We start from the raw sequence: 25,026 nt of genomic DNA, 5'->3' as shown, positions 1-25,026 counted from the left end.
GGGCCAGAGTCACCACCCAACCCCGGCCCCGCCCCGGGACAGGGGGCGAACCGGGCCCAGACCCTCCCACCGACAGGAGTGTGTCCGCCCCACGCGGGGCCTGCACGTCCGCCTCTCCCGGGTCTGCGCTGGGGGCAGGGCCCATCATTAGCCCCGCCCTGCCTGGGGGGGAGGGGCAGCCCATGGGCCAGAGCCTGCAGTGGGGTTGTGGGGTAGACGAAGGGGGAGAGGGGGACAGATGGGACAGGGGGGAGGACACAGGACCGGGGAGGGGAGTAGGGAGATGGGAGACATAGGACTCAGGGGAGATGGGGGGAGACGGGACCGGGGTGGGGAAGGAGGAGAATGGGGGCGGGGGATTCCCAGACCTGGGACCTGCACAGACCCACTGGCTGCAGCCTCTCTGGGCAGATCATCCTGTCCCAGGGAATAAGGAGCAGAAGGAGGCAAAGCCGGATTCGTCAGACACGGACCAGCCGTGGGGCTTTCGTCGCCGTGTAGACGTGCCCTGACATTATGTCTACACTGCGATTAACACCCCCGGGGCACCTGTCTCCAAGCCCGGGGCAGCTGGCTCAGGCATGTGGGGCTGTGGCTGCAGGGCTGTACCATGACAGTGCAGACATACGGCCTTAAGCCCAGCCACTGAGACCCACGAGGGGGGAGGGTTTCCCAACCCAGCGGGAACACAAGTATCTGCACCACAGTTCTGAGCCCCACAGCTTTAGCTCCAGGAGCCCAAGTCCGATGACCCAGGCCAGCCCTGCTGCAATCTTTATCCCAGGAGAGATGGACTCTGCGGGTACGTCTCCATTGCAATGTCAGCCCTGGTGTGCGCAAAGCAGCCCCCTACTCACCACTGTCATATAATGATGCTATGATTTGTAGAAAGTCTGCCTGGTGAGGTATCAGTTCAAAAGCCGTGATCTGTTGAACATTAATATCTTGTTGGATGGAGTGTGCTCACCTTGTTTGGGACATGATGAAGTTTTGCTCTGTGTGCCTTACTGAACTATGTTACGAGGTTGGGAAATGCCCACAACAAGCCTTTCCAGTGCAACAATGGAGGAGCCAGACTTGCTGCTGGCCCATTGAAGGTATCTACACTCCAAAGGACTATCCCAGGAGCCGTGTACAATGCAGACTTCTCCGAGATAGCCCGGAGACAATGGACACTGCTTGACTCACAAACTATGAAAGAGGGGAAGAGACATCATGACCTGGCCTCTCTCCCCCACAAATCGACACCAGGAATGACATCTGAAGCACAAAGACTAAACTGAAAGAATTCAGAAATAAGAAGAGAATAATAATAATACATTCAAATCAAAGTCCCCAAGCAGACTAGTATTGGTTTTTCAGCAGAAAATCTTCAGTTTGGGGGATTTTGTTTTCCCGTCAGACCATGCCAAGAGAACCAGAGAGAAAATGTTTGATTTGCCTCCCTCAGAACAGCTTGGCCTAGACACTCTCACTGTGGGTCATTGCCATGGCCTTGCTGAGGATGGGGGTATTTTAATAATTTGTGGAGGTCGCGGGGTGCTTGGGGGAGATGATGAGGATGTCACTTTTTGAAATAAAAACTGAGAAATCCAGGACTAGAGAATTCTTTTAGAAATCTGGTATTTAGACATTTTATTTTAAGCAGGGAACGGGGGTCTGAGTTATTGAGATTGCTTTTGTTTGCAGGAAGCAACATGGTTTGCTCTGTGATTGTACCAAAGGAGGAAGATGGTTGTTTGTAAAGGAAGAGAGAAGACTGAAGGCCTCTAATGAGGATGGGATTTGAACCCACATATGCAGAGCATAATGGATTAGTAGTCCATCACCTTAACCACTTGGCCACCTCATCTGAGCTGTCAGAGAAGGGACAGGAGGAGAAGGCCAGCAGAGGTAGGGACAATAAGGAGTTTTAAAAATTTTATTAAGATGATGTTTTAAAAAAAGTGAACGGTACAGAGTTTAAGCATAGAAGTTTCTGGTTATCAGGGAATAACATTCAGATTATCAAGGATGTAAAGTTTGGTTTAAGATCGGGTGGCATAAGGAATACATAATCTGCAGTATCCCCGATTGGGGGTAAAAGGTTGATGGGTCAAAGTACAGACATTGAGATATGAGGTTATGAAGTTCACGAAGTGGTATGTTAGGGTGTGGAGTATTATGAGTGGGTATGATGATGAGGACGGATTGACCCTCATTTGGTGAGATTTAATGTTCAGGGAGTTTATGGTTACTAAGTATAAGCAGGGTCTGAATGAACTCCCCCCTCACATCTAGTGATGAGCTGGGGGAAAGACTTCAGGAACAGACCGTGTTTACACAGACCCGCCTACTCTGCCTAGCTACGCAGCATGGTGGGGCCACTTTGCCAAAAGGACCAGTTTTGGCAGATGGGGAGTTACAAATCACATGAGTGCAATGAAATGTTTTTATCCTTCCTGGATGAGTAAAGGGCACCAGAACATACCTAGTCTATCCTGTTTGAGTGGCTTTTATTGGACTGCATAGAAGTGATTTGAGGGCGTCACCCTAAACCAGTGGTCCCCAGACTTTTCACGTTGTACCCTCTTATCTGTGTCTGCAGAGTTTTGGCAACCACAGTCGAGACCTAGGGCTCGTAGTGGGGCCGTGGCTTGCTGGGGAGAGGGGTGTGGACGGGGGTAAGGGGTTTGAGACCAGGCCAGGGGCCCAGGCTGGGGGCATTGAGGCAGAGTGGGGCTGAGTGGTGCTCCCTCCTGCTCTCCATGGGGGCTGGCTCAGGCCCTGAGGTGCCCCCATGAATGTTCCCCTGTGCCCCCCTAGGAGGCATGCCCCACATTTTGGGGACCACAGCCCTAAACTGAACTCTACTCACTAAGCAGGGGCTAGTGATGCCAGATCCCCACCCTTTCTGCCTGCCCCCTTCCAACCTTCCACCCCCAACCCCATCCACTATGTGATAATGTGGAAGCTCTTCAAGCCCCAAACCACTTCTGCCACCGAGACCAGGCATGGAGACCCTCCTCCCCCCCGCCCCAATGCCTTATGGCATTATCTGTATTGGTGGGGAGGGAGCTCAGTGGTAGGGCACATGCTTTCCACATATGCTTTAGTGTGATAATTCTGCCGATGAACTGTTCTAAGATTGTCACTGTTTTCAGGCAGGGCTCCCTGACATTTATGTAAAGATGGGATCTTATCTAGCTGGGGATATCTAAGATGTTTATACCACAATCAGCTACATGGTCATGGACATTCATCACCCGATACACGGGATATCAAGAGCCCTGGGACGCTCTTGGGAAAGGAGTTTTATGAATGTTTTTAACAGGTTCCCCACCCAAATATTGCGATAGAATCTCCAGTAGGTTCATACTGAAAATGGTTATTAATGTGGGGCCTCTAAAGTGAGTGTCAGACTCATCCTACTGCAATATCTGAACCATGGTTAAAGGGGAGTGGTGTGGAGGGTCCCTGGGGACACAGAGGAGCTGAAGTCTCTCAGAGTTAGGGGAACTAGGCAATGCGGAGTGACAGGGTTCAGCCCCTGCACAGATGGGGCTGAGGGAATCGGCATCTACTGGGGGCTGAGATGGGGCTGCATGGGCAGTAGAACGGGAGGCAGGTTGGGACCAAGGAACTGGGAACATTTCAATCCTTAACAACACAAAACAGAGAAATGCTCACAAGTCTCTCCCAAAGAATTAACATTTCTGTGCAGAAAGCTAAAGGTTTTAACAGAAAGGAGTGAAACCAAGCAGCCAGACGATGGTGCCAGAAGCCTAGGGACGAAAAGCCCCAGGATTTCTGTGTGTGCCTGGGCTCTCGGAAGGGATTTGGTTCCACTCATTGCATTGCTCTGACCAGAGACATCCCAGGAAAGAGCCATGTCGATGACCGTGACCCTGGGTGTGAGGAGGCTTTAATCTCTTTCCAACGGAATAATGATTTTACACCTGAGTTATTAGCGGCAGCTTCCCAAGGGCAATTGCAACTGGTTCGTCCCAGAGATGGGTGATCGGGGAACAGGGAATCTCTCCGGCTCCCACTCTCAGTTCTCCAGTCTTTCTCCCTCCCTGCCCCACACTATCACATGCCCCCACTAGTAATGAACTAATGGATATAAACTGACCATCAACAAGGAGTGAACTTCTGGAATAGCCTCCCAAGGGGAGCAGTGGGAGCAAAAAACCGAACTGGCTTCAAGACTGAGCGTGATAAGTTTATAGACGGGGTGGTGTGATGGGACTGTCCGTAACGGCATGTGGCCTATCTGTGATTGCTAGCAGCAAACATCTCCAACCGCCGGAGATGGGACAATAGATGGGGAGGGCTCAGAGTTACTGCAGAGAATTCTTTCCCAGGTGTCTGCCCGGTGCATCTTGTCTGCATGCTCAGGGTCTCACTGATGGCCATATTTTGGGTTGGAAAGGAGTTTTCTCCATGGGTAGATTAGCAGAGACCCTGGGGGCTTGTCACCTTCCTCTGCAGCATTGGGCATGGGTCACTTGCAGGTTTAAACTAGTCTAAATGGTGGATTCTCTGAAACTTGACAGCTTTAATCCATGATTTCAGGATGTCAGTAACTCAAGCAGAGGTTAGGGGTCTGTTAGAGGAATGGGTGGGTGGGGTCCTTTGGCCTGCAAGGTGCAGGAAATCAAACCAGATGATCACTATGGTCCCTTCTGCCCTTAAAGGCTCTGAGTCTAAATAGGAGAGGGAAGTAAAGGAAAATTTTTAAATAATAAAGCAAACACTGTAATACCAGGATGACTCGAACAGCTCACTGTCTAGTCCCGCCCCTTTCTTCCTCCACTGGATGTTCAAGGACCTGCTGGGATTTGGGACGTTAATTTTCTCGTTCCATTGATAAACTGATACAATGTGACTGAAATTAAACCAATTCCCAGCCAAGAAAAGGGGACATCCCTGCATTGGCCGGGAATTAAAGCCGGGTCAACTGCTTGGAAAACAGCTACCGTATGCTCACCACTATACCACCAACACATATGGCAGGAGTGTTTCTCCCAGGTGCTACGTATGCCAAATGACTCACCCCAACAGAGCTCAGGAGCTGGCCGGACAGGCTGGAGGCAGCCTGTCAGCAGAAACAGGTCCCCAGAGTGACGGACAGATGGGGACATAGGCTGGGATGTTGAGCCTAAGGTGCACCAACCCCAGCTCTGCTCTCAGAGAAGGGAAATGAAAATCTATGACCATAAGGGCAAATTTCACCCCAGGAGGAAGGCGACAGCTCCTTTTAAAGCACATTTTGTGTTGGTTCTTGCTACGTACAGAACGGTTTGTTGCTACTGCTGATTCCAGTCCTTGGGCTTTGCCCGGATAAGGAACGATTCAGGCTGTCACTCAAGTGAAGACGGGAGATGATTTTTTTGACAGTGACGCTGCCTCGTCTTAAGGGTGTTTGTCTGTCACCTTTTAATCTAGTGGGTGATACATGCAGGCAGCCCCCGTTCCTGGTTCTCTCCCGAGGAAATAAAGTTTCTACACAAAATCCCAAAGCTTTTCACCGAAAAGAGGGAAAAGAAATGGCCACAAGATGGCGCCAGGACATAAGGAAGGTAACAACCCCATTGTTAGGGGTAAGCCATTCTTTTTTTTCAAGGTCCAAAATTGTTGGTCAAGGTCCAGTCAAAGTTCAGACTCCAGAGAAAATAATAATAATAATAAAAAAACAATAATGCTAATAATAAGTAAATAAAAAGTTGTTGGGGTCCATTGAAAAGCGATTTGGCCCGCTGTCTGCCTATTGATTACCCCACATTGACTCTGAGAGGTGATTTATCCCCACTCTCTTGGATTTGAAGAGCTGGTTAGTTTTACCCTTGGTATCCCACCAGGCTGATCAAGCCATGTTATCGATGGTGACACTAGGATTGAAGGATTATATCACATTATAAAAAACTGTAAATAAAGATGTCGTCTGCTTCCCCCAGTTGAGTCCCAAATGCTCTGCTATAAATGCCCCCGGGACTCCCACAATCCCCAGCAGGAGTGAAAGGAGAACCCCCCAACACTGCACTTAGCTCAGGCTGATTTATTCTTTGCTGCTGAGCAGGGAGCCAGGGCCATTCTCTGGGAATCGAGGTGCCCAGCCTGACCCAGCTGCTTCATTGTCCCCCGGGGGCCCTGCAGGCTCAGACCGTCCCTGAGGCTAGGCAGCTGCTCGGGGAGCTCTCCTGGTGTCACTGGCAGTGCCTGGATATCCCACTCTCAGGGCCTGAGTTCAGCCATCAGGAAAGGCAGCAGCTTTGCTCCCTACTTCTAAACAGAGTTCCCAGGCAGTGGTTCTCAGCGAGGGGTCCCCGGTTGAGGGGGCAGTGAGTAGGTTTTGGGGGGACCCACCAAAATAACCCAGAAAGCAGGGCCGGCGTTAGATTCACTGGGACTCAGGGCAGAAAGCTGAAATCCGATCCTGACTGCCCGGGGCTGAATTTGAAGCAACTTAACTTTGTGGGGGCCCCTGTGCTGTTCTGGGGGCTCCAGTCCCCCACCCCAGGACAGACAGGGCAGTAACCTCATGTCCCCTGCAGGGACAGCAGCTCCATGCTGGGCCCTAGGGCCCCCCAAAGCACCTGTGGGGTTAGGGGGCAGTTCAACTCCCATGTCAGGGGGCTCCTGCTGCCTGGAAGTGACTATATCCTCACAGCCCCTCCCCTCACAGCCCCTCCCTTCACACATAGAGGGATTTGTTTGCTTCAGTCTAACATTACAAACCCAGAGGTGAGATTTTATGGATGTGGAATTCTCCCAACCACATATTAACCCCCCATCCCCGCCAGTGCAAGGACTCCCCAAGCTAGTCAAGTCCATACATGGGTCACTCTTTTCATCACACCAAACAGCTCCCTTTGAGCAAGTACCCTTTGAGGCCAACAAGAGACCTTCTAGTTTGGGCTCATTCACACACCACATTTACCAGTTGTCCTGGGCTCATTGCCTGTGACCTGCACGTCTGCTGGCTGTCAGGCGTGAGACCCTTTGATCCCTGCCTCGCCTATAATCCTGTTTCTCAAGCTCAAACCCAAGACCACAAACTTGCTGCAGTTTATGCAGCCCTGTAGAGTATTCAGAGACACAAAGAGAAGATCCATAGGTGACCTTGGCAAACCCCGTAAGAACGGCCAGACTGGGTCAGACCAAAGGTCCATCTAGCCCAGTATCCTGTCCTCTGACAGTGGCCAGTGCCAGGTGCCCCAGAGGGAACTAACAAAAAAGGCTTCCTGAGATCATCTGCCCCCTTCCACCACAAAAGCAAGCAGGCAGGTAAAACGGGGGAGAGGGGAAGTTCCAGGAACCCTTCCTCTTTTTCTCCGCAGCCACTAACCATCAGCAGGATTCCTCCTCCTCCTCCCTCCTGGGCCTCAGTGCGACTAAACCTCCACACCTAGACAGCCGGCTCGTCCGTTGCACCCCGATCTCCCATGCCTGAGTCTCCCTGCCAAAGTCCAGCACCTGGCTCCATAGAATTAAGTCTCATATTTCACTGGGAACTCAACTTCTTGTGCCCAGAGTGTCTCTGCCCCCTCAGTAGATGACCTGAGAAACGCAGTGTCCACCTTTTCTAAAGAAGTGCTTGGAGAGAATTTTCTCGTGTGGCCTAATGGATAAGGTGCCTGACTTTGGATCAGGCAATTGAGGGTTTGGGTCCCTTTGCAGTTGTGCTTGTGCAGTTTTCCCTTTGCACTGAAAGTCCTGCTCTCTTCTTGGCTGCTCAGGCCAATGCTCTGGCTTCAGCTAGAGCCCTGGGAAGGAGTTGGGGGTAGGACATCACAAAGCCTGGGGCGTGAACCCCAGGTCTTCCAGTCTGGCCTTTGCCATTCCTGACTTGAGAAAGAAAATGGGTGGCTGCCTTGGCTAGCGTGTAGAGCAGTTTCCCTCTTCCAAATGTGCGCCTGTCCCTGTGCTTGAGGGGGGGCTTGCTAAATGGAGCCTGGGTGATTCGCTGCTTCTCGCCAGCTAGGGAAAAGCCTCTTGGGGAAAAATCTCCTGCCCCACTGCAAAAGTGAGCACCTTGAGTGGGAACGGTAAGAGGCCCCACCGGGGGCTGGCCCTGCTTTCCTACAACATTCTGATGTTGGCCACAGTGCATCAGCAGCTGCCCGACATGCTGGTCTGCAGGTGGCCTTCAGTGGGTGTTTGGCATGCCAGGGAGCAGGCTGACCGGGTGTCTTTGTGGCTGTCAGCTGGCCATGCGTAGGCCTGGTCCTCCTTGCCCTTGGTTCCTCTGTGGCTTTTAAGCCTTCCCTTGGAGCAGTCAGCACCAGCCGCCTCTGCTCTAGGTGCCCAGAGGAGGAAAGGTCTGCTGGGCTCCTGCCTAGGACTCCCTCCACCCTATCCCTGACTATGAAGCCTGGCCCAGATTGCACCTGAGCTCTGGGTAAATATCCTCCAGAGTCCAGGGTCTCCCAGATCCCCCTGTCTCCCCAGGGAATACACATAGGGGTCTGCTTCCTGCCAGGCGTGATTACAAGCAGCTGTAGGTGTCACCCTTATGCCAGGATTTGAGACAGACAGCAAAGCTTGGGAACATGCATCTGTATTTACAGTCCAGTGTGACAATCCCTGCCCCAGGAGGGGTTTGTTCTCTACTCCTGCTGGATGGACACAGAATGGGGCAGCAAAAGGCTTGTGTCAGTTTCTGGTGCTCCACGTTCCTTAACTTAGAAGAGTATGAAATGAAGAAAATGGAGATTGAATTAAAGGGAAATATACAAATAAAAGTTCCAGCCCCTGTTGCTTATTGAAAGAAATGACTCAATAGCCCAGTTACATGTTTTATTAACACGAACAAATAAATCCAAGAGCACACATCACTAAGGCTAAATGACTATATACCAGTGGTTCCCAAACTGGGGTTCGCAGAAGGTTACAGGGGGTTCACAAGAAAAAAAATCATTAATGGTGGCCAGAGGACCCCGACATTGGAGGCAGCAGGTGGGACACGGTTGCAGAGCAGACAACCAGAGCCTCAGGGAGAGCAGGGCCGTGCAGTTGGGGCTGGCAGCCCGAGCCCTGCCTCCGTCAGAGGGGTAGCCGGCAGCCCGAACCCCAGCGCTCCGGAAGGGCTGGCAGCCCCAAGCCCAAGGGAGAGTGGGGCCGGACAGCTGGGGCCAGCAGCCCGAGCCCCAGAGGTCAGCGGGACCTGCAGCACAAACTCAGTGGAGCTCAGTTGACCGGGCCGATCAATGGGGTCCAGCAGCAAGAGCCCCAGGGAGAGTGGATCTGGCAGCCCAGGCCCTGGTGCGGGGCCAGTAGCCTGAGCCCTGTGGTGGGCAGGGTGGCAGCTGAGACCCCCAGACCTGAAGGTGGCAGCTCGGACTCCTGTCCTTGTCAGACAGGGGAAGCTGGCATGGAGGACTGAGTGAGCAGGAGCAGTGCTGTACGTGGGGGGTGATCCAAGCTAATTTGTCCCTCGCAGGAAGAAAAGCTGTTTGGGAGCCAAACCAGCCGGAAGAACGTTGTAGCCAGTGTAGCAGTGTTAAGTTGCTTCTGTAATTGTCATTCTCTCTGGAGTGCTGTTTTGCTTCAGTGAGACTTGAGTGAATCTTCTCATTTTCTAGTTTGTTGGTTGTTAGCAGTCTCTCTGTGTTGTTTTTATTAGAACTTTTGTACATAAGTTCAATGGATAAGTGGCTGAAAAAGGAAAGTGTAAAGACGCAAGAATCAGCTAGTGTTTCCTCAAGTCCACACTGTGGAAAATCTACGTCTAATGATCATGATGGTCCTGGAAAGTCACTTACAAAGAAAAGAAAATATGATGATGATTATATAAAATATGGCTTTACATGCATTGGTGATCAAGAATGTCCAAAACCACTGTGTGTGATTTGTGGTGATGTTCTAGCAAACAGCAGCCTCAAACCTTCTCTACTTTGGCGCCATTTAGAAACTAGGCATCCTGCACAACTCGACAAGCCTGTTGATTTTTACAAGCGAAAATTAGCTGAGAGGAAAAGTGACATTACCAGTTTTATATCCAAAGCAAGTACTGATAATGAAAATGCACTTGAAGCATCATACCGCATGAGCTACCGAGTAGCAAAAGCATCAAAAGCCCATACCGTAGCAGAGAGCTTGATTGGTCCATGTATAAAAGACGTAGTTCATTGCATGCTCGGAGAAAAGGCTGCAAAAAGGATTGACATGGTACCTTTGTCCAATAATACATTGTCACGAAGAATTAATGACATGCAAATAACGTGGAGACCATAATTGTACAGAGAGTGAAAAATAGTCCATATTATGCTAGACAGTTGGATGAATCAAGTGATGAAGCTAATCTAGCTATTTTGCTACTGTTTGTACGTTATGTGAATGAAGGTCTGGTTGAAGAAGACTTGTTGTTTTGCCGAGCATTGGAAGAATGTACAACTGGAGAAGATATCTTCAATCTGACTAATGCATATTTTCAAGAAAATGAAATAGATTGGTCTTGTTGCCGAGGCATTTGCACTGATGAGGCCACATCAATGACGGGGAAGTATCCTGGATTTGTAGCTCGAGCAAAAAACATTGCATCAAAAGTCTCTTGGACTCATTACAGCATCCATAGACAAGCCCTCGCAACAAAACGCATGCCTGAGGGACTGAAGGAAGTGCTGGACAATGCAGTGAAAATGGTGAATTTCATAAAATCACGGTCAACAAATTCCAGAACACCATTGTCTGTTGACCCATACTGAAGTTAGATGGCTCTCACGGGGCAAAATCCTGGTGCGCTTGTTTGAGCTTAAAACGGAAATCCTACTTTTTTTCAACAGCCACCCTTTCCACCTTGCCAGCTGTATGGAAAATAATGTCTGTCTCCAGAGCCTAGCTTATTTAGCAGATATTTTCTCAAGAATTAATGACGTAAATTTCTCTCTTCAAGGTCTCAATATAACAGTTTTCAATGTGCAAGACCGAGCTGAATCCATGATAAAGAAATTGCAGTTCTGGGAAAGTTGTTTGGAAAACAATCAAACAGTGTTTCAGTAATCTTCATGACTTCCTGGCAGAACATAAACTTCAGTTGGATCAGTGCACTAAAACCAATATAACTGCACACCTAAAAGGACTTTGCACAACTTTCAGGGATTACTTTCCAGCTATATCAGCGATAATGACTGGATTCACAACCCTTTTGATGATACCACTTTCTCAACACAGATATTGAACACTGAGGAAAAAGAGAAAATGATTGAGATCTCCCGTGATTACAAACTGAAAAGGAGTTTCAGAAATCTGTCATTGATCAACTTTTGGCTGAGTTTAAGAAACGAGTACCCCCTTCTGGCAGAAAAAGCTGCTGCAGTTTTGTTACCATTTTCAACAACATACTTATGCGAGAAAGCCTTTTCCTCGTATGCACATCTGAAAACGAAATACAGAAAGAGACTTGATGCCAAACCAGACCTGAAACTTTATCTTTCTCCAAAGGTTCCAGACTTCAAAGAGCTATGCAGAGCAAAGCAAGCACATCCATCACACTGAGGAAATTTAAATTTAAAACCCTGGAAATATTCATTTTTAGGAGGGAGTTCATGAGATTTCACAATTTAGAGAAAGGGGTTGGCGGGCTGTTAAAGTTTGGGAACCACTGCTATAGACACCACTCAGCTAAGGGTTAAACAATACAATGATAAAGTTCAGGTCAAATCAGTAACTCAATGAGTTAATGATATTGCAGTGGAATCAAGTCATCAATTTAGACAAACCATCAGATTAGTACAGCAGAAAATCAACCCTTATAAACCCTAAAAGAGCAACCGAAAAAGGCAGGTGCATATTTAGTGATGCTGAAACCCCAATCAGAGCCTTTTACCCAGGCAATGCAACCCAGATTTAGCCAGCTGAATATATCAACATCAAAACCAAATTATTGCTTACATTTAGCCTACAACCTCAAAGCCAATTACAGTTTTCTCCTTAGATGTCACTATTGTGTAGCTAACACTTCTCCTCGCCCTCTTGACCCAGAACACATACAAACCTTAGAGAGACATTAGTAAAAGAAGTTCAAACAGCTCTCGCTGAACAATACATATCTGACAGCTCAATGCCTTGCAATGCTTCCATAGGTGAGGAGCATGCATTCAGTCATTTCATAGGGCAGAGTTTTAAAGCTATTAAGCTTTGGGGAACTATTCTTCCTAGCATCTTTCCTTTGTAGATTTCAGAGGTGTTCACACACACACACACACACACACAGCCGCACTATTACACCCCAATGTAACAGAAAGGCTGGGAGGTCTCCAAGTTCATAAAAAGAAACAGACACAGAATAGAAAAAGGAATAAAGCATTTCTAAGATAAGGGGTTGGATCTCTGCACCTCTCGGTCTTTGGATTCACCTGGAGTAGGAACTGTAGCTGCAGTTTAGGAACCAGGTAATGGCATAGATGGTCCAGCACTTTGGACTCGCAGGGTTTTGTTGACATTGTACTTCATTCCCCAGAGGGATCAGTCCCAGGATCCTGGCAGTCAGTCTGTCTGAGGCTATGTCTACACTGGCAGAGTTACAGCGCTGGGAGTTCAGTGCCACTCACAGAGCGGTGAAGGGACATCGCTATTGTGTGTTCACACTGTCAGCTGCCTGTGCAATAGCGTATTCACACTTGCGGCACTTGCAGCGGTGTTCACCTCACTGTGCATCGCTTCCTCTTCTGCTGCTAAGAGTTGTGAGAAGGCAGAGGGGGTCACGGGACATCCTGAGTCCTGTCCCAATGTCCCATGAGGCATTGCTTCACATCCCAGCAATCCCTGTGCCTCCATCAGCATTTGGCGCCATCTTTCAATGGTTGGTGTACTGCGCATTCTGCCTCTTCGTACTACAGGAATGGATCCCGCACTGTTGACGAATATGCTACATGTCATGAGTGGCAGTGGAGTTATTCCTTAAACTACAAAGGCAGAGGAGTTCAACATTGATCTTGCCACACTTAGTAGCTACGACAGGAGATTGCTCGTGGCATTCATGGAGGTGCTGACCACAGTGGATTGCTGCTTTTGGGCTCGGGAAACAAGCACTGAGTGGTGGGATCACATCGTCATGCACATCTGGAATGACAAACAGTGGCTGCAGAGCTTTCAGATGAGGAAAGCCACAATCATCCATCTAGCCCAGTGTGCTGCCTGAGAGCGACCAGTGCCAGAGGCATCAGAGGTAACGAACAGAACAGGCTTGTTGACCTGCAAGGTGAGGGTCTTTCACCCTTACCTTTAACTTTATTGTTGTCGATTCCTCCTTATGCTATCTTACTACCCCTCCCCCGAGGTCTCAGGACAAATCAGGTGTGAACCACTCCTTTGATACAGACGTGTCCCAATGAAAGAAACACAAGGCCAGTTTTGGGGAGGTTTCCAGAGCCAGGCCTGAGGGTTAAACAGCTGTGCTCAAAAGGAAAAGGGGCCTCAGCACCTATAAAAATAACTGGTTGCAAAAACAAAACAAAAATTACATTAAAAAACCAACCCCCTAAAAACCAACCCAGTAAAGCTACCATCACACATCCATCACCATTTTAGATTTGGACATCTCCTGCCTGATGTGACATCTTTGCTTTGCAAACAAGAGACCTGGAGAACTCTGTGGCTGTTACCCTCTAACTGGATAAAAGTTTCCAAATCTTGTCTCAAGTAATTTTCCTCTTAACAGAAGATTTAAAATTTATCAAAATAAATTCAATTTGAAATAGAAATAATTACAGTCTATACTGCGTCTCTATTCTCCTACATGCTATTTCTCTCACATATTCCCCTACTCTAATTCCTCTGGAGTGAGGTTTTAATTTCAGGATTAGCCTCCATTTCCTATATAGTAGGAGGGGGCAGGGAGAGAACTGGAAGAAAATCTGAATTATATTGTAACACTGAAAGTTATCACATCATCAGCCTCTTCCGTGACACTAATTAACTTCATGTTTAATTTCATTGTTGCTGGTAACAACTCATTTAACAATTACAAAATATAAACTGATAGAGCAATTTTCTCTTAATTCCCATTTCCACCCAGTGAGCTTTGTGTGAAGTCACATTCTACAATAACCTAGGAGCCTTCCATTTCTGTGAGTTCATTTCTCCCTGGGTCTTCTCCCAGAAGTGTGGGTGAAAGGGGGTCTCGCGCTACATGGGAAGGCTGCATCATGAGAAAAACCACCTGTGCTCTATTTTCACACTTTCTAATCTTTCAAAATAGCAGAAGGAGGAGAACTGATACAAATGCATTAGACTTAATAGCAAATCGAAGAGACCAAACAACAGACTATGTACTCAGCATTCACGTATCCTGCAGTCTGAACTTGGAATCTGATACATTCCCTCATTGGCTACCATCATTTGCCCAGCATCAAAGTGCTTCTTGTCCAACAAGGCAGCCATATTCGGACCCAGAGGCATAGAATGTCTCTGAGGGAATCAGCTGTTTTTCTCTGTGATTAATGAAACTTTGGATCCAAATGGTAAAAGACAGTTGTGCCCAATTTAATTATGGCATCCTTCAGGTGTGTGACCAATGCCACTAAACAAGGGAGCAGGGTTCTAAAAATAGTTTACCTGGGCCACAGGTCACCATAGCTTCCATCTCTGGGGTGAAAATCAACCACCAGTACCTGCAATTTCTACCTTAGTTCTTGTCAAATCTTTAACCTTACTTCGAGTAATTTTAGACTTTCCTGGCGTAGAATACTTCACCAACCACACAACATATCAGTAGCGATAGTGAGGTATAACGCCCCCAAATATGCCCTTTTATTTCTTTAATCTGGTGGCACAGATTTAAATTAGGGACTAAATTCAGGTGCTGCTTAGAATACCTCTAAGACACCAAATGTCAGGTGCCTATTAAAAATAGGTATCTTTCTGCAGCTATATCACATTCAACATGGATTTCATTTTCTACACATTTGCAGCTTCTCCCAGGGGTGAGCTGAAGAGAAATGTCCCTTTCATTTTCCCCATCTTTACCTAGATAGGGATTGCCTTTCCCAAATAATAGGCAACATGCAGCTGATTAGGAAGGAGATATCTTCAGGAGCGACCTCCTGCAAAGCCCGTGCCACAACTGCTTTGGGAGCCCAATGCATGGGTATTTTGCTTAGTTCCAAGTCATTTACTAGGGAATCCTCTTCCCAGCCCTTTAGAAAAACTATTGACCTAACCAACTGAACAACAGGGGGATTGGGATGGTGATGAGGAATAAGGGAATCCCTCTGACTTACCCGATCTTCTTCTGTTGTTACAGAGGGTGAAATAACATTTTTTCCTATCCCTGCCCTGTTCCTGCTCTTTGTTATAGTTCAATATATTTTAAGTGAAGAAAATGGTAGTAAAAATATCTGCTCTGCAGCACAACCTGAAGCAACATCCGAGCAACTGGGAATGAAACAATTTATTCCCGAAGGGGGAACTTGATGACTAACAATTGCTTTGAAATGGGGGAACAGTATAACCGTGATGATCAAGGTTTGTTTAGGTCAGGACAAGGGGGAACCTAATGCCAACCACTGCACCTGGGCTGAATCTGCTCTACAACTAGAATTGTCTTTTTACATCAAGATCACTAACTTGAGCAGCCAACGGCATTTACAGTCCTAGTGGATGTCAGGCACAGGTAGTTTTTGCTCAGTGTAGCTTGCTGGGATCAAACCTCTCCCCCCCATCTGGAGCTCAGGAACATTCCTGGCTGGAGGGACACACACTCCTACGACTCAAAAGGAAATGAGTTGATAGAAAAGATCACAGACTGACCCCAAAGAAGGTGAGCAGCAAAAGGCAGAACCAGGCAACTCATCTGGCGGAGCTGAGAAACCATGGTGAATATGGTGCAAAAATGTGATTTTTTTAAAAAGAAATCTTTGGCCAGCCCTAGTCAAGGGATTTATTACAGTTCTTGCCCATGTGGGTTCTCTGATGTGTGATAAGGTGTGAGCTCCGACTGAAGCTTTTCCCACACTCGGAGCATGTGTAGGGCCTCTCTCCTGTGTGGATTCTCCTATGTCTTCTCAGGGCAGAGCTGTGATTGAAGCTTTTCCCGCACTCAGAGCATCCATATGGTTTTTCACTGGTGTGGATTCTCCTATGTGCGCTGAGGGCAGAGCTCTGATTGAAGCTTTTCCCGCACTCAGAGCATCCATATGGTTTCTCACCTGTGTGGATTCTCCTATGTGTGATAAGGTGTGAGCTCCGACTGAAGCTTTTCCCGCACTCAGAGCATGTGTAGGGCTTCTCTCCTGTGTGGATTCTCTGATGTCTGATAAGGTGTGAGCTCCGATTGAAGCTTTTCCCGCACTCAGAGCATGTGTACGGTGTCTTTCCTGTGTGGATTCTCTGATGTGTGATTAGGTTTGAGCTCCGACTGAAGCTTTTCCCGCACTCGGAGCATGTGTAGGGCGTCTCTCCTGTGTGGATTCTCCTGTGTGCACTCAGGGCAGAGCTCTGACTGAAGCTTTTCCCGCACTCAGAGCATGTGTAGGGCGTGTCCCCTGTGTGGATTCTCCTATGTGTGATAAGGTGTGAGCTCCGACTGAAGCTTTTCCCGCACTCAGAGCATCCATACGGTTTCTCACCTGTGTGGATTCTCCTATGTGAGATAAGGTGTGAGCTCCGACTGAAGCTTTTCCCGCACTCAGAGCACGTGTAGGGCGTCTCGCCTGTGTGGATTCTCTGATGTCTGATAAGGTGTGAGCTCCGAATGAAGCTTTTACCGCACTCAGAGCATGTGTAGGGCCTCTCTCCTGTGTGGATTCTCTGATGTCTGATAAGGTGTGAGCTCCGAGTGAAGCGTTTCCCGCACTCAGAGCATATGTGGGGCACTTCTCCTGTGTGGATTCGCTGATGTGAGGTGAGGGTTGAACTATCAATGAAGCGTTTCCCACACTCAGAGCATCCATAAGCTTTCTCACCCGTGTAGATTGTTTGATGTGTGATAAGGGCAGCGTTCCCATTGAAGCTTTTCCCGCACTCATGGCATGTGTAGCGTGTCTCTTCCAAGTTGATTCTGTCGCGGGTTATAAGGTTTGAGTGGCTACTGAAGTTTTCCTCTGGCATCTCCCGAGTCTCACAGGCTTTTCCTTTTTCTCGGAGTGCACAACTCCTGGAAACATTCCCTTTGGATCTTCCTGATAATGTTCCATGTGGTTCTACTTGCTCAGCATCTTCCTGCTGGGGTTTCTCCTCATTCTCACTCACCATCCCATCACCTGAATGGGAGACAGATAATCCAGATACAGGTCACTCCCTGTACCAGAAAGAAAGGAAATCTCAGAGAGAGAGAGGAATGGAAAAAGGGATGAACAACCGAAAATATGTGTGGGAGAGAGGAAGGGATCAGTTTTGGTCTGCATCTCACCAGAACACTCAGGGAAAAGTGAGATTGGGGAGGGATCTGCTGCCAGTTGTCAGTCAGAATAGGAGGGAAGCCATGAGTGACATCTGCCATAATGATTCCACATCTGCAGGGAACAATCCTAAACTTGGAGAGCTCACAGGGTCTTTGTAGGGCATCCCAAATGTTTCCTGCATTCCCAAACAGTTGTTGAGTTGGTTTAACCAATTTCTCACCTCTGGGGAGCTCTTCTTTCTCAGAGCCCTGGAGGTCCAGGATCCACGGCTCTTCCCCTTGTTCCAGCTGTGAGATCACATCAGGTTTGGAAACTGGAAACCCTACTCCAGGCAAAGAAAACAAGGGAGGTCAGTGGAATTTGTGGGATACTTGTCAAAGAATATTCCATGGTTTTAACCCCAGATCATTTTAAAGCAGTAACATCCCAAGGCCATCTTCCTTGGCTCAAAGTGGCAGGAGAGTTATTATTATAATAAATCATATGCATTACCTTAGTACCTCAGGACCAACTAAAGCGGGTCCCCATCGTGCTAGGCAAATTACAAACCCAGAATAGTAGATGGCCCATGCCCTGAAGAATTTACAATCTAAATAGACAAGACGGACACAGAATGGGGGAAGGGGTAGAACCCACTAGATATTCAGGCCTGCCTGTAAAGCCTGTACTTTAAGAACTTAGGTGTATTTTTATCACTTAGCTAGTTACAGAGATATAAAAACAAAGAATCAAAATCTCAGTCCGCCTGTGTCTGGGCCTTCTCTCACTAGGAGAGTCTGAGGCCTTGTTCTCAGGCTAAGGCCTTTGGCTAAGCAGCAGGGGCAGACATAAGCTGGGAAGCGTAGGGTCACATCCTCACCTCCCAAACCAGTCACACTGAAATAAGGTGCTATTGGGCTGTTAGGAAGACAATCCTGTCCCGATAGTGCCCATCACCACCAGATAAAGAAACAGACCTTAAGATGGTTAAAGAAAACTTAGTTTGATAGCATCCTGTCTGGCAAGAAATCACTTATCAATGGTTCTGGTTGTGAAACCCTCATTTCCATATTGTTTTATCTTTATGGCCCCCACTTTTATATTGTCAATCAGTCTGGTTCTCTAATTGTTTCTGTCTGCTGTATAATTAATTTTGCTAGGTGTAAGTTAATTAGGGTACTGGGATATAATTGGTTAGAAAATTATGTTACAATACGTTAGAATTGGTTAGTTAAATTTCAGTACAATGACTGGTTAATGTATAGTTGAGAATATTATTATATAAACAGGGTCAAACAGGAGGGGGAAGGGAAATTGGAATCATGTTTGTTAAGGGGGGAAAGGGAACAGGGAATGGGGACACACACAAAGCTCTGCGGCATCAGAGCTGGGAAGGGAACACTGGGGAACAGACTCTATCGCGTATAGAGATAAGCCCGACTGGTGTGAAGGGCTTCAGAATATTCCTGCTTGGAAACTAACCCAAACAAACATCGCATTCTCTGCGCTTCGGACTTCTGTTCTTTTGCTGCTTGCTGTCTGCGTGACAAGAACCAGGTAAGTGGGAGGGTGAAGGGAAAGCCCGCTAACAAAACTGACATGACCTGATAACCAAGAGGTAACCCTTTAAGGAAGGTTTTAATACACTTTGGAACTGATGGGGGATTCCCATGAGGATTGATGAGGGCGTGATGGTAAATACACATTTAGATCCTTTTCTTGTTTTATATCTTTTCCCCAGAAAGCACTGGCACACTGTCATGGATCCATAGGATAAAACGGTTACTCACCTTTGTAACTGTTGTTCTTCGAGATGTGTTGCTCATATCCATTCCAATTAGGTGTGCGTGTGCCGCGTGTACGACCGGAGAAATTTTCTACCCTAGCAACACCCGGTGGGTTGGCTGTGGAGGCCGCTGGAGTGGCGCCTTCATGGCACTGTATATATACCCCAGCCGACCCAGCGCCCCCTCAGTTCCTTCTTGCCGGCTACTCCGACAGTGGGGAAGGGGGGCGGGTTTGGAATGGATATGAGCAACACATCTCGAAGAACAACAGTTACAAAGGTGAGTAACCGTTTTTTCTTCTTCGAGTGCTTGCTCATATCGATTCCAATTAGGTGACTACCAAGCCTTACCTAGGCAGTGGGGTTGGAGTGAGACATCACTGTGTGCAAAACTGCTGATCCGAATCCAGAATCGTCTCTGGACTGCTGTACCAGCGCATAGTGAGCGGTGAAGGTGTGGACCGATGACCAAACCGCAGCTCTACAAATGCCCTGGACTGGGACTCGAGACAGGAAGGCAGTCGAGGAGGCTTGGGCCCTTGTGGAGTGTGCGGTGAGGCGCGGCGTCGGGGCACCGGCCAGGTCGTAGCAAGCACGAATGCAGGACGTGATCCAAGAGGAGAGACGTTGTGAGGAGACTGGTAAGCCTTTCATCTGGTCGGCAACTGCAACGAAGAGTTGTGTCGTCTTCCTAAACGGCTTCGTACGCTCAATATTGAAAGCCAGGGCCCTGCGTACGTTCAAGGAATGCATACCCTGGTTTTGACTGGTGGCGTGCGGCTTAGGATGGAAGACCGGGAGAAATATATCCTGGTTCACATGAAAAGGTGAAACTACCTTGGGAAGAAAGGCAGGGTGGGGGCGAAGCTGCACCTTGTCTTTATGGAAAACTGTGTATGGAGGCTCAGACGTGAGTGCCCTGATTTCAGAAACACGCCTTGCTGAAGTGATGGCTACAAGGAAGGCTGTCTTCCAAGATAGGTACAGGAGTGAGCAGGTAGCCAAAGGCTCGAACGGGGGTCCTGTGAGCTTGGAGAGAACCAGGTTAAGATCCCACGCCGGAACGGGTTGGCGTTGCTGTGGGTACATCTGGTCTAAGCCCTTGAGGAACCTCATGACCATTGGGTTAGAGAAGACCGTGGAAGCGAGTTCTCCTGGGTGGAACGCCGATATAGCAGCCAGGTGAACCCTGATTGAAGATATCGCCAAGCCCTGCTGTTTCGGGGATAGGAGATATTCGAGAATAAAAGGAATAGACGCTTCCAAGAGGGGCATGGCCCGCTGCTCACACCAACAGGAGAACCGTTTCCAATTGGCTAAGTAAGCGGTCCGTGTAGAGGGCTTTCTACTTCCCAGCAGAATCTGTTGCACAGGATGTGAGCACTGTAGCTCTGTCCGATTCAGCCATGGAGCATCCACGCTGTAAGGTGGAGCAATTGCAGGTCGGGGTGACAGAGTCGGCTGTGGTTCAAGTCTGGGCACAAGGGAAGTGTGATCGGAGTTTGAACCGATAGCTCCAGAAGCGTGGTGTACCAGTGCTGTCTTAGCCAAGCTGGAGCGACTAGAATCATATGTGACTCGTCTCTGCGTAGCTTGAGCAGTACCCTGTGGACCAATGGGAATGGAGGGAAAGCGTAGAAGAGCTGGTCTTTCCACGTTAGAAGGAAAGCATCCGACAGGGAGCCCGGAGATCGCCCTTGTAGGGAGCAGAACATGTGTCATTTCCTATTGGCTCATGATGCGAACAGGTCGACCTGGGGAAATCCCCACCTCTGGAAGATGGAATGGATGATATCTGGGCGAATGGACCACTCGTGCATCTGGAAGGATCTGCTGACACAGTCTGCTAGAGTGTTCTGGACTCCAGGGAGGAACGATGCCATGAGATGTATCGAGTGGGCAATGCAGAACTCCCACAGGCGAATGGCTTCTTGGCATAGGAGAGACGACTGGGCTCCTCCTTGCTTGTTGATGTAGAACATGGCCGTGGTGTTGTCTGTGAGGACTGACACGCAACGGCCATATAGGAGACCGAGAAATGCCTGACAGGCTAGGCGCACCGCCATCAGCTCTCAAACGTTGATGTACACAGCTAGTTGGGATGCGGTCCACAGGCCCTGGGTATGATGCTCCCCGAGGTGAGCGCCCCAACCTAGAGATGAAGCGTCCGTGACCAGGTGCAGGGAGGGTTGTGGGGTGTGAAACGGCACTCCTGCGCAAACCGCCTTGTGATCCAGCCACCAGGTGAGAGAGGTCAAGACCAAGTTCGGAATCGTGACCACCATGTTCAGGTTGTGTCGATAAGGGCGGTACACTGACGATATCCAGGCCTGAAGTTGGTGAAGCCGAAGTCTGGCATGCCTGGTTACGTAAGTACAAGAGGCCATGTGTCCCAACAGGCCGATGCATGTCCTTATTGTGGTAATTGGGAAGACCTGGAGCCCTCGGATGATGCTTGTGATGGTGTGAAACCGAGTGTCTGGCAGAAGAGCTCGGGCAAGTCTGGAGTCTAAGACTGCCCCGATAAACTCTATTCTCTGGGTTGGTTCCAAAGTGGACTTTTCTTTGTTGAGTAGAATGCCTAACTCGTGAAATGTTTGCAGTATTATCTGGATGTGAGCTTGAACTTGCTCCCTGGTGCGGCCACGCACCAGCCAGTCGTCTAGATACGGGAACACCTGTATCCTTTGTCAACGAAGGTATGCTGCCACGACAGTCATACATTTGGTGAACACTCTCGGAGCCGCGGACAGGCCGAAGGGAAGGATGGCAAATTGGTAGTGCACATTGTTTACTACAAATCGAAGGAAGCTCCTGTGCGGGGGGTAGATTGCTATATGAAAATATGCGTCCTTCATGTCGAGGGCGGCGAACCAGTCTCCAGGATCCAGGGAAGGGATAATGGTCCCCAAGGAGACCATGCGGAACTTCAACTTTACTATGAATTTGTTGAGTCCCCGTAAGTCTAAAATGGGACGCAGACCCCCTTTTGCTTTGGGGATCAGGAAGTAGCGGGAGTAGAACCCCCTGCCCCTTAACTCTGGGGGAACCTCCTCTATGGCCCCCATGGAGAGGAGGCCAAAAACCTCCTGTGTAAGGAGATGCTGGTGAGAAGGGTCCCTGAAGAGGAACAGGGAGGGGGGGTGGGAGGGGGGAAATGAAGAAAACTGGAGAGCGTATCCCCTCTCCACCGTGCGAAGGACCCAACGGTCCAAGGTTATAAGGGACCAAGCACGGTGGAAACGAGAGAGGCGATCTCGAAAGGAGGGAAATGGATCCTGGGAAGTGGCTGGCGCGCCGTCCTCGGGCGCACCTTCAAAAGTTTTGTCTAGGACCGGAAGGTGGCCTAGGAGGGCCCTGGTTCTGACCGGGTTGAGGGCCGGTCGACCTCCATCTACCACCTCGTCCCCGCCTTCTGGCAAAATCCTGTCTCGGACGAGGCGGGGGAGGGTAGAACCTTAGTGGCTGGGGCCTAAAGGGCCTGTGCTGGGGCCCTGGGACACGCATCCCCAGATAGCGCATGATGGTTCTCGAGTCCTTGAGGCTCTGCAATCGAGAGTCCATCTTGTCCGAGAACAATCCCTGGCCCTTGAACAGTAGATCCTGCAGGGTCTGCTGCAGTTCTGGCGGTAAGTCCGAAACCTGGAGCCAGGAGACACGTCGCATGGCTATGCCCGATGCTAGTGTCCTGGTGGCCGAGTCCGCTATGTCCAGGGAGGCTTGTAAGGAGGTCCTAGCCACCTTCTTACCTTCTTCCACTAAGGCACCGAACTCCTCTCTTGAGTCCTGGGGAACCAACTCTTTGAATTTACCCATGGAGTTCCATGAGTTGTAACTGTAGCGGCTCAAGAGCGCCTGTTGGTTCGTGGCTCTGAGCTGCAGACCCCCCCGCCGAGTACACTTTACGCCTGAACAAATCGAAGTGTTTAGCGTCCTTCGATTTGGGCGCTGCTGCCTGCTGGCCATGACGCTCCCTTGCTTTCACCGAGGACACAACTAGTGAACACGGTGGAGGGTGCGTGTATAAGTATTCATGGTCTTTGGAGGGGACGAAGTACTTTCTCTCTACCCCTCTGGGTGGAATAGAGGCAGGGGTTTGCCATATGGTATTGACATTAGCCTGAATCGTACAAATCAGGGGTAACGCCACCCGGGATGGGGCATCAGCCGACAGGATGCTCACCACTGGGTCCTGCACCTCTACTATCTCCTCCGCCTGGAGGTCCATGTTACGTGCCACCCTACGTAATAGGTCTTGGTGGGCACAAAGATCTATTGGGGGCAGGCCTGAGGCTCTTGTGCCCGCCACCGCCTCATCCGGGGAAGATGAGGAGGATGCCTCCGGGGCAAGGGATCCAAATGAGGGTCTGGTTCTAAGGGTCCCTGATGCGGAGGATCTCCTGCCCCGAGGTCTGGGGCCTGAGGTGGTGTAGGCACGGGAGCCTCCATGCCCCCTGGGGGAGGACGGGAGATGGTGGCCTCCGGGACTCTGGGCTCGGATTGTGCTGAGCGAGAGGCCGATGGTGGAGCCCCTTGCGCCTGATGATACGCCCATGGGGTCCAGAAAGACCAATGCATAGGGTCCTGCGCAGGGTCCTCTGTCCCCTCCTGCCAGTGACCCAAGTCAGCGGCCGCCTGACCCTGAGCAGGGTATGCTGATCTGGAAGCCCCGTCGGATGAATGAGACGCTGATCTCGAGGGCCAGGGCGGTGCTGAACGCGGCTGCATCGGCTCGGTCCGGTACGGTGCTGGTCCATAGGCGAGCGGTCCCTGCGCGGTGCCGGTGAGCGGTACCGTGATCAAGAGCAGTGCCGCTGGCCATGTCGGTGCCGAGATCCGGATCTGGACTGAGACGAAGAAGACCGCCTGTAGACGTGGTGCCGGGAGCGGCCCCTTGAACTGGAGCGGTGCTCGTACCGGTGCCGAGAACTACGCCTAGACTCCGATCGGTACCGATGGTCCTGATGGTGCCGAGACGTAGATCGGTGCCGTGAAGAAGACCTAGGCCGCGAGTACGACCAGTGCCGGGGTGAAGGTCGGTGCCGGGACTGCGAGTGGCATCGGGACCTGCTCCGAGACCTGAAGCGGTGCCACGAGTCCACGCTCGGAGATGGCGGGCGTACCAGGGCAGGCCTGTCCCTGGATTGCGCGGTCCAAAGAGCAGCCGGTGCCGTGGGCTGAGATGGCGCCGGCTCCGTGAGGGCGATGAAGTCTTTCGCCATCGCAAAGGTCTCCGGAGTAGACGGGAGACAGGGCTCCACAACCGAATGAGGCGATGAGCGAGTCCGCACCGGACTCAACGGCCCTACATCCGGGGCCGGAGTCAATGGTGTTGAAGATATCTGCACCTTCTGGCGCTCTAGAGGCGGACGCGGCTCTACCACCGGTGCCGGAGAGCCAGTGCCTCTAGGACAGCGGCCTCCTGTGTCTTGCGGGGTCTCTTATGTCCCGGAGACAGGGAACGGCGCCGAGGCGCTTGTGGTGGACGCAGTGCCAAGTGAGGACAGTGCTGTGAGGCCTTATCTGCGTCTGCTTGCGGTGCAGTACCGGTAGGTGCCACAGGGGCGCTGTGCGCCGAGGCGCTCGATGCCGGAACTTGGCGCGCCGAGGGAGGATCTGGGCTAAGTGCCGCCTCCATCAGGAGCTGCTTGAATCTAAAGTCCCGCTCCTTTTTAAAGAATATAACTACAACTATAACTACAACTATCTATAAGAACTAACAGGTTAAGCTAGGGAGAGTGGAGAACAGCTATGCCGCGCTCCACAGTTCCAATGACCATCAGGAGTGGTAAGAAGGAACTGAGGGGGCGCCGGATTGGCTGGGGTATATATCCAGTGCCATGAAAGCGCCACTCGAGGGGGCTCCACAGCCGACCCACCGGGTGTTGCTAGGGTAGAAAATTTCTCCGACGATCGTGCACGCGGCACGTGCACACT

The 25,026-nt window shown here is 49.9% G+C and overlaps 2 protein-coding genes and 1 non-coding gene across 5 annotated transcripts in view; 1 reads left to right on the top strand and 2 right to left on the bottom strand.

Annotated features, from left to right (window-relative positions):
- Nucleotides 1-25,026, top strand: part of LOC128823014 (zinc finger protein 436-like) — a 446,052-nt gene that overhangs the window by 61,681 nt on the left and 359,345 nt on the right. The gene's annotated exons all lie outside the window — the stretch shown is intronic.
- On the bottom strand, nt 1,771-1,852 carry TRNAS-ACU (transfer RNA serine (anticodon ACU)). The gene has a single exon. It is a non-coding gene; the product is annotated as a tRNA-Ser (tRNA).
- LOC128823015 (zinc finger protein OZF-like) overlaps nt 13,888-25,026 on the bottom strand; it is a 49,811-nt gene continuing 38,672 nt past the window's right edge. The window contains exons 4-5 of one of the 2 annotated variants that reach the window (XM_054005017.1): nt 17,545-17,646; nt 13,888-17,183 (exon numbers count right to left, since the gene is read on the bottom strand). In XM_054005017.1, the coding sequence (XP_053860992.1) occupies nt 15,850-17,183; nt 17,545-17,646 (1,436 nt within the window). In that variant the 3' untranslated portion in view covers nt 13,888-15,849. Of the gene's footprint in view, nt 17,222-17,544; nt 17,647-25,026 lie in introns of those variants that run through there. The other variant, XM_054005018.1, reaches the window with a different exon arrangement.

This window comes from Malaclemys terrapin, chromosome 15, assembly GCF_027887155.1.
Source record: "Malaclemys terrapin pileata isolate rMalTer1 chromosome 15, rMalTer1.hap1, whole genome shotgun sequence".
Taxonomy (NCBI): Eukaryota; Metazoa; Chordata; order Testudines; family Emydidae; genus Malaclemys; species Malaclemys terrapin.
Note: the sequence above shows the minus strand (reverse complement) of the source record. Positions and strands in the feature narration are given on the sequence as shown.